We start from the raw sequence: 10,000 nt of genomic DNA, 5'->3' as shown, positions 1-10,000 counted from the left end.
TTTCAGCTGTAATTCCTACATGAAATGAAAGCTTGGGGTCTTGGCTTTAAATCTGTATATTTTTAACTTTTAGAATGTATTGTAACAGGGAGCAATTAACCATCAAAGACACTCTGACACAATGTGACAATCAACCCCATCACGGGGTTGGTTGTCCCTATAGAGTTTCAATGGGATTTCAGTGATAAAATGGGATCTTAAAAAATGATGTGTAACTTTTTAGTTTTTTAAGCTAGAAACTGCAAATAAGTTTTAATATGAATACCACCCCTATGCTAGTTGTCATCAATGCCCCTTATGTTTAAACAATGGGATTAAAGGAGGTGATCAGTTACTTGAATTGTCTACTATGTTGAGAAATAAAATGAAATCATTTTCAGTGCTAAAACCTCTTTATTATCATGTAAGTTGCAAACACAGTGACAACTGTGTCACAGTGACAACAAACACATGTGACAACCAACCCCACGAGCTATGTGACAAGCATCCCCAACTGACCTCTTGACAAAGATGTTAACCTAGTTGCCACATGGCTTTAACTTGATAGCTAAAATATGACTCAAAATAAAGCTACTACCTTTGGCTTTTTTGTTTTTGAATTACTAATATCCTACAAGCTCTCAATACAAAAACAACACCAACATGAAAATGTATTCTGACCCATGAAATTTAAAAATTGTCTCCTCACCTCAATGTTGTGTGTCTGCTCAGCAAAATTCCTAGTGCAAATGAGTAAGCTATCAAAGGGTAACAGTTTGATATCAAAATTGTACCACAGCGCCACCTAGTGTGCCTGTAATAAGCAATGTGACAACCAACCCGTGAGACAACCAGCCCCGGTCTCCCCTACTCATGACTTTACTCAAGTACATTTGAGAGGCAAATATTGTACTCTTTACTCCACTACATTTCTATCCATAACCGTGAGTACACTTCTTCTAAAAATAAAGGAAAAAAGAAAAATCTGGGAAACCCTCAATTTGTTGCTTCCCTCTCAAATGTGATTGGATTGTGCAGGCGCCACTGATTGGGACAGCCTATCAGCAATCACCTTCAGCTTTCCACCAAAGTCAACTCCACGGTCAGATTTAGATAAGAGACGAATGGACGAAACAATGGATGAAGACGCAGCAGGTCCATCCCGGGAATGTGCCAACCTGTGGCCCCACCTCGCCAGACTATTACAATTTTCTGAACAAGTTAATGATAGTTTTCGCTTCAAGTGTTTCAATTAGGCTACAAAATAGTATTTTGTATTTGAAATACGTATTTTATATACATGTATTAGAAATACTGCCCATCCCTGGCAACATGGTAAAAAGATAAAAATGACTTGATTTTACTTTCAATTCCTTTTACATTCTCCAAGGTATTAACATTAACATTTTCCATAACTCCATGGACGTTTCTGTACATAAATGTAAGCACTGTGGCAGTAGTAATGCAATATTTAAAAACTGTAGGCTACTCTTGTACTCTTGATACTCAAGTACTTTTAAAAACAAGTACTTCAGTACTTTTACTTAAGTAGCCTAGACATCCGACTGTTGTACTTTTACTTGTACTTGAGTAAAATTTAGCAAAGGGTAGAGGCCTATCTGTACTTGTACTCAAGTGAAAGTATCTCAAGTATCTGTACTGTACTCTGTCTGCCTCTGCTCATCAGGCACAGGGACCACATCATAAGTAACACACACATGAATAAAGGGCCGTCAAATTGTGTGCATTCAAGGTAAACATGTTCACACATTTGTAAGTTCACAACATGAAGATGAAGATCAAGTGGACCCCAGTTTAATGAAGCTACGCTAACAACATGAAGATGAAGATCAAGTGGACCCCAGTTTAATGAAGCTACGCTAACAACATGAAGATGAAGATCAAGTGGACCCCAGTTTAATGAAGCTACGCTAACAACATGAAGATGAAGATCAAGTGGACCCCAGTTTAATGAAGCTACGCTAACAACATGAAGATGAAGATCAAGTAGACCCCAGTTTAATGAAGCGCGTCTTAGCCAGAGGTGGACGTAGTACACAATTCCATTACTTAAGTGAAAGTATAGATACATCTTGTCAAATATTACTCCAATACAAGTGGAAGTTGCTAAGTCAGATTTTCACTTAAGTTGAAGTACAGAAGTTCTTGCATTTAAAAATACTTAAGTATTCAGAAGTACAAGTATTTTCCTTTTTAATGTATTGTAATGTAATGTTTATTTGGTCATTAATAGGGTATACATCCTTTGGTCGGTCATAGGACTTGAAGAGATCTTTAATTTCTTACATCCAACAAAAAACATTTTACCTATTTTCACAACTTTGCAACTGTTCAAATGGATGCCATAATATAATTTAAGTCATTATTCATTCATTCTACACCCAACACAAATCTAAAGTACAAAACCAGAAGACTTAATTATGAGTAATGTAGGGTAAAGATCTAGCTATGTGGTGAATGTCAGGTGATTGTCTAATTTCATTCCAATTTCATAATGATCATGGAGGATAGCCTGCTTAACACCAGACCACTTCTCAAATCTCAATTGCTAACAAGTTTGTCTGGGTTCTCCCAGGTTACATGGAGGATGTTTATGATGAAGAATCTGTTATCACCATCATTACCACAGCCATTTCAGCCAAGTTCAAATTGAACTATTGAAAAAATAAACTTCAAGATGGTCTATCACATTATTGCATTTAAAGACTCAAATGTGGTTAAAAGTAACGAGTGCTTCATGCTTATATTTTAAATGTAGTGGAGTCAAAAGTACAGTATTTGTCTACACCGTACTTCTACAGTACACACCATCACACACGCACACACACACACACACACTGATGTGAGGTAACCAGCTCAGTAGCAGTGATTAGGTTCTCTCTCATTCCCATTTCTGATTGGCTACCATCCTCACCATCAGGTGGTGACATCATCACAGTAGACAAATCTGGGGGAGGAGCTTACAGGTATTAAACATACACTCAGACACAAGAAGCCTGTCGGTGAAGACTCTATTTCTTACACACACACACACTCTTTCTCTCTCACACAAACACACGAAAGAAGCCAGCAGGCTGTGAGAACACACACACACACACACACACTTACACTGTTGTGTAAATATAGTCTCACCTCTGTGTTGGTCAGGTAGGGTCCCTATCCTCTGACCTCTGTGTATTCTCCGCCGTTGGTCAGGCAGAGTCTGTGAGCGCAACATGACCCCTGACCTTTCTTCAGGGTTTTAAAGACACTGTCTGGAACTCTCACTCCTGGCGCCGTGGCGACACCATAGATACGCTGTGGCAACCGTGTGGCACCATGGATACGCTGTGGCAGCCGTGGAAGTCTGCTCTGCTAGCTTAGTCACACCGTCTCTCTCACACACACACACACGTAGGGTCACACACACACGTACGGTCTCATTCACACTCAGACTGGACAGCAGAGTGGACGCACAGGCGGCTGGAACGTGAGACTGCACAGCCCACTACAGGAAGTGATGCGTACAGAGGAGGAAGTGAAATCTGCTGCGCTTGGCTTCAGTGGGCCAGTTCCTCATGATAATAGGGAGACACACACACACACACACACACACACACACACACACACATACAAACACACATAAACATGAACACACACACACACACACACATAAACATGAACATACACAAACACAAACATGAACACACACACACACACACACATAGACATGAACACACACACATACATACACACACATAAACATGAAAACAAACACACACATACTGTATACACACACAAACATGAACACATACACACACACACAAACATGAACACACACACATACACACACAAAAACATGCAAACGCTTCCACTCACAAACATGAACGAATATGCAGACACACACATACACACACGCACACACTGGTATATGAGTATTTCAGTATTTCTCGTGTGCTACTGGGTTCTTGCATTAAACCACACAAGCAAAATCAGCAATCTCTCTCCACAGCCAGACACAAGACATTCATGTGTGTGTGTGCGTGTGTGTGTGTGTGTGTTTGTGTTAATAAGCAAGGGTGATAAGGCTTACTGCCTTTCACCTCCAAACATGCCATAACACAAGCAGTTAAGCATGCACTCTCTCTCTCACACACACACACACACACTTGGAGCTAGTGTGGCCCTGGTGTGTGTGTGGGCCAGTGATGTCGTGACTTTGTCAATTCTTCATGTGATTTAAAAGATGATCAGGGTAGTTTCACAATCAGGGTAAATGTGAAATGACTTTGTGTTTTTGTTTTCATTGCATTTCATCTGTTGAAAGATAAACAAGTGGGCTGATGGTCACTGGTCATGGTCAGGTGGAAGTGTGTTGGGCTAAAGGGTGTTTGCTGTGGCCTTGGCCTTGGCCGTGGCCTACTGGTTAGCGCTTTGGACTTGTAACCGGAGAGTTGCCGGTTCGAACCCCGATCAGTAGGCACGCTCACTGCGCCGGGATTAGTGTGTGCTTCACCTCACTGTGTGTTCACTGTGTGCTGAGTGTGTTTCACTAATTCACGGATTGGGAAAAATGCAGAGACCAAATTTCCCTCACGGGATCAAAAGAGTATATATACTTACTTACTTATACTTATACTGAATCTAATGTAGTTGAGAATATATACTCATACTTCTACTGAATCTAATGTGGTTGTCCCCCACCAGTATATGGTTGATACGGTGGTCGTGTGATTGGTGAAGGATATCGCTGAATTACAGACGTGTCCGAATCCATTAAGGAATTATGAGCCACTGGGCTCCTGGGCACAGGTGTGAATACCATCAACAGATTCAAAATGCCAAGAGAGCCAATTACAAAGCAATTACAGATATTACACATACTGTAGCATGACCCATGACATATGAATGAAGGTCCTACTCAGATATTGGGGGTGAGTACCACAACCACTGATATCTGAATGGGGCCCCTCAGTCTTAATATGGCCCCTCCCCCTCAGTCTTAATATGGCCCCTCCCTCTCAGTCTTAATTTGCCCCTTCCCCCTCAGTCTTAATATGGCCCCTCCCCCTCAGTCTTAATGCCCATATCCCAATATGCTCTACTCCGATCCCAGCATCCTCTGCACAAGTGAACCAGACCACACCAAGGGGGCAGGTGAATTTCCGGAAGTAGAAAATCAATGGAGGCTGGAGGGACCACCTCTCTGCTAACCCCCATTGAAGCCCATTCATTTTAGGATTTTTTTGAAATACCATAACTGCATATAACATATATCCTGTGCCGACATTTTAGCTTCTGTATTATCTACATAAACAATACAAGGCAAAACAGACTCGACTAACTCGTACGTAACATTGGGTTCCCGTAAGAAGAATGTTTAGCATGTCCGGTTGTAGGGAAGCTAACGCACCGTAGGGAGATAACCGTATTGTTTGGATAAGAAGCTCAGTCCAGCCAGCACAGAAACTCATGAACAAAGCTATGTAGCCTACAATACCATTGTATGTTAAGGTAAAGGATGTGTGAGGATGATATTAATAATAATTCATAAATAAATGTTTAACTTTGATGCCTTTGAATGCGAAGGAAGTGTGTGAAGAATTTCTGTCTATCATATGAGTTGCAAGATTCAGTTCGATGGCTAACTTCACAACGTTAAGTGCGAGTCTGCGCAGTACTGGGAGGACCAACTTAAAAAACGTTCAATTTGACTCAGTGCCCTCCCACTGAAAACGACGGAGACTGTTCGTCCATTTCTTTTACTGTCTATGCCTGTACCCCATATCCTGTAACCCATATCTTGAACCTCATATCCTGTACCCCATATCCTATAACCCATATCCTGTACCTAATATCCTGTACCCCATATCCTACCTCATATCCTGTAACCCATATCCCGTACCTCATATCCTGTACCTCATATCCTGTAACCCATATCCCAGTAGGCGTGTTCGTCTTCATGCAGATCTGTGCAGATCTGACTCGATGTGATGCATGCTGGGTTGAACACAATGGAGCTCTCCTAATTCGTCATTCGTCTCTAAATGACTTAACTCCCTCTCAGTTCACGGCAAGTTCTTACGACAAGGAAGTGACGTCATTTCACAAGTTACGGGTTGTCACAAGCCGTCAGCAATTGAAACGCACGGATAGTGCACCGCCTCGCACGGATAGTGTGCCTCGCGTTTTACAAGCAGCAAAGCGTGTCCTGTCTGATTGCACCCTTAGTAGATTATTACAGTTTGCATCATCTGGCAACTTTATTGCATGTGTTGGAGTGGACATCACATCATTTGGAAGGTTGAATATGAGCGCATTTATTGAATGTGTTGGAATGGACATCATGTTGTTTGATGGACAGCTTTAGTATATCAAATCACTCACTAAGACTGCCTTCTTTCACCTCCGCAACATTGCCCGCCTCCGACCCTTCCTCACTGTTAGTGATGCACAGACTTCTCCCCACTAAATCCCTTCAAAGACTACAATATATTCAAAACTCTGCAGCCAGGCTCCTCACCCATACCAGACGATCAGCACACATCACCCACATTCTCCATCAACTCCACTGGCTACCAGTTCCGTCCCGGATTAAATACAAAGTACTACTACTCACCTTCAAAGGCCTCCACAACCTTGCTCCCACTTACATCTGCGACCTCCTGACCCCTTACACTCTTTCCCGCTCACTCAGATCCTCTGACCAAAACCTCCTAGCTATCCCAGCCTGGGTGGCAGGTCCTTCAGTGCCTTGGCCCCCAAACTCTGGACCTCCCTCCCCAACCTCTTCGTGCCTGTCCTTCTCTTCCTTTCTTCAAAGCACATCTCAAGACCTTTTTGTTAAATGATCACTTCTCCTCTACACCCAACACATAGCTCCACACATAGCTTCTCCTCTACACCCAACACATAGCTCCATACACATAGCTTCTCCTCTACACCCAACACATAGCTCCACACATAGCTTCTCCTCTACACCCAACATATAGCCTCACACATAGCTTCTCCTCTACACCCAACACATAGCTCCATACACATAGCTTCTCCTCTACACCCAACACATAGCTCCACACATAGCTTCTCCTCTACACCCAACACATAGCTCCACACATAGCTTCTCCTCTACACCCAACACATAGCTCCACACACAGCTTCTCCTCTACACCCAACACATAGCTCCACACATAGCTTCTCCTCTACACCCAACACATAGCTCCACACACATAGCTTCTCCTCTACACCCAACACATAGCTCCACACACATAGCTTCTCCTCTACACCCAACACATAGCTCCATACACATAGCTTCTCCTCTACACCCAACACATAGCTCCACACATAGCTTCTCCTCTACACCCAACACATAGCTCCACACATAGCTTCTCCTCTACACCCAACACATAGCTCCACACACAGCTTCTCCTCTACACCCAACACATAGCTCCACACATAGCTTCTCCTCTACACCCAACACATAGCTCCACACACATAGCTTCTCCTCTACACCCAACACATAGCTCCACACACATAGCTTCTCCTCTACACCCAACACATAGCTCCATACACATAGCTTCTCCTCTACACCCAACACATAGCTCCACACATAGCTTCTCCTCTACACCCAACACATAGCTCCACACACATAGCTTCTCCTCTACACCCAACACATAGCTCCACACATAGCTTCTCCTCTACACCCAACACATAGCTCCACACATAGCTTCTCCTCTACACCCAACACATAGCTCCACACATAGCTTCTCCTCTACACCCAACACATAGCTCCACACACATAGCTTCTCCTCTACACCCAACACATAGCTCCACACACATAGCTTCTCCTCTACACCCAACACATAGCTCCACACATAGCTTCTCCTCTACACCCAACACATAGCTCCACACACATAGCTTCTCCTCTACACCCAACACATAGCTCCACACATAGCTTCTCCTCTACACCCAACACATAGCTCCACACATAGCTTGTCTTGTTGTATTGTTATTATTGTTTTGTTATTGTCTGTCTGTTGTTATGTTTTCCTTCTACTATGTTAAGCGACCTTGGGTTTGAGAAAGGCACTGTTTATAAACTTATTATTATTATTAGTAGTAGTAATTCACACTAATTTTTCAACTACACAAGTTATTATGATGACCAAACTGCACATAGAAACTTTAGAAATATATATTTTGTACTGAGATACGTAAAGATATTTGCACCTTTTTCCAACTACAGTATTCCTGAGCAGCTAATTCTATTCATTAACAATACACATACAGGCCTCAATCCTAATGCATATGTTGAGTTAACAATACACATACAGGCCTCAATCCTAATGCATATGTTGAGTTAACAAGACACATACAGGCCTCAATCCTAATGCATATGTTGAGTTACAGACTAAGGACTGCCCGTGGGAAGGTTTATAAGTGGTTGCTGACAGATTAATTAAGATGCATTTCAGAATGCATTTCAGCTGCTGAACACACACACACACACACAGACGCATTAAATTAACAAAGTATTCACACCATCACAAGGTTGTTTTATTTTAAAACTTGACGACAAAAATACTCCATTGTGTAAAATTCAAGTAAACATCCTCCTGTTAGACAGGCTAGGTTTATACACCGGGATCTCTGTCTGCAGCAAACAAACAAACACACAAACACATGCAGATAAACATATTCAGGTTTATGAGGTACACATGAAGGAATAGAACAGAACTCCTGACACATACATACACACACACACACACACACACACACCCAGGCACACACACACCAGTGTTGTGTGTAATGCGTTACAAAGTAAGGCGTTATAGTAACGTAACTACTTTTTCGGGTAAAAAGTAGTGTAACACGCTACTACTGAAAATTTAGTAACGAAACATAGTTCCTTTTTCAAATCGGTGCAACGTTACTTTTCCCAGGGACAGATTTGACAGCGACACTGCTTTCTGAAACGTGCGCTGGCGCAATAGGCACGAGTTCCACACGGTACGTGACAGAGGCTGGCAGCATGGAGAGCAATTATGGCGAGTGACAGGCAGCCAGCGCTAACGTTTGAGGGATGAAGGTATCCCCATTACTCCAAACTCATTGAAACTAAGGGGGGGAATGTGAGTGTAAGGTGTAGCCGCCCTGGTGAGAAACGTTTGTCCACTGCTGTTAACTCAACTGCCAGCCTATTGATACGATTTGCTAACCTGACAATAGCCAGATGAATTTCGCTCCGCCTAGCTCCACTCATCCATCTGGAACCGATCCATTGAAGTGTTGCTTCAGAAGGCTGGGCCTAATCAAAAAATGCTTGCATATGATTGGATAAGCCACTTGTCCGTCATCTATTGACGTGCTACTTCAACCACTCACATCGAATCCAACCCGTGACGCTGATAACAGTCTCACAGTCACTTCTACGCTATGTCACATCTATGAAACTCCCGCCCTGCATCCTGATTGGCTGAACCATAAAGTCGGTTGCAGAAATCACTCTCAATGGAAGAGGTCCCAGATGGATGTGAGTGAAGCTAGGCGGAGCTAAGCGGAAAGACATTCATCTGGCTATTGTCAGGTTAACGATTTGCAATTTCGGGGGAGTCTGTTTAATGAAAGAGTATAAGGCTATAAAATAAGCCCTTATGTATTTTGTGTTCACCTGTATGCCCATAAGCTGTATCGAGGCTATGTTATGATTTGATATTGTTTCATAGGGCTTTAGTGGTGGTGTTGAAGCCTATATGCCCATAAGATGTGTCGAGGCTATGTTATTTGATATTGTTTCATAGGGCTTTAGTGATGGTGTTGAAGCCTATAATAGCCCAATGTGCTCTGTTTGTGGCATCTGTTATAATAAAGAGCACAAAAAAAATACCTGTTATGTCCTCATAAGTAGAACTTTATGTAGGCCTACACATTTAGGAACAGATATTAGGTTCTGCCCAAGTCAAGCAACATAAAAGTAACGCAAGAGTAACATAAAAAGTAAAGGAACGGGTTACTTTTTTAAGAA

The 10,000-nt window shown here is 42.4% G+C and overlaps 2 protein-coding genes across 3 annotated transcripts in view; both read right to left on the bottom strand.

Moving 5' to 3' along the window:
- Nucleotides 1-3,437, bottom strand: part of arhgap22a (Rho GTPase activating protein 22a) — a 21,061-nt gene extending 17,624 nt beyond the window's left edge. The window contains exon 1 of the mRNA XM_076286279.1: nt 3,133-3,437. Within this exon, the coding sequence (XP_076142394.1) occupies nt 3,133-3,217 (85 nt within the window). The 5' untranslated portion in view covers nt 3,218-3,437. The remainder of the gene's footprint in view (nt 1-3,132) is intronic.
- A 5,073-nt stretch (nt 3,438-8,510) lies between these two features.
- LOC143124619 (uncharacterized) overlaps nt 8,511-10,000 on the bottom strand; it is a 21,131-nt gene continuing 19,641 nt past the window's right edge. Inside the window, exon 11 of one of the 2 annotated variants that reach the window (XM_076286277.1) lies at nt 8,511-8,629. The gene's annotated coding sequence lies outside the window, so the exon portion shown is untranslated. Of the gene's footprint in view, nt 8,630-9,335 lie in introns of those variants that run through there. The other variant, XM_076286278.1, reaches the window with a different exon arrangement.

This window comes from Alosa pseudoharengus, unplaced genomic scaffold (genome assembly GCF_046254945.1).
Source record: "Alosa pseudoharengus isolate Yale_2024_CS ecotype anadromous, Long Island Sound unplaced genomic scaffold, YU_APseudo_1.1 YU_APseudo_1.1_scf_15, whole genome shotgun sequence".
Classification (NCBI taxonomy): Eukaryota; Metazoa; Chordata; class Actinopteri; order Clupeiformes; family Clupeidae; genus Alosa; species Alosa pseudoharengus.
The sequence above is the reverse complement of the archived record's forward strand: the minus strand, read 5'-3'. Positions and strand labels throughout refer to the sequence as shown.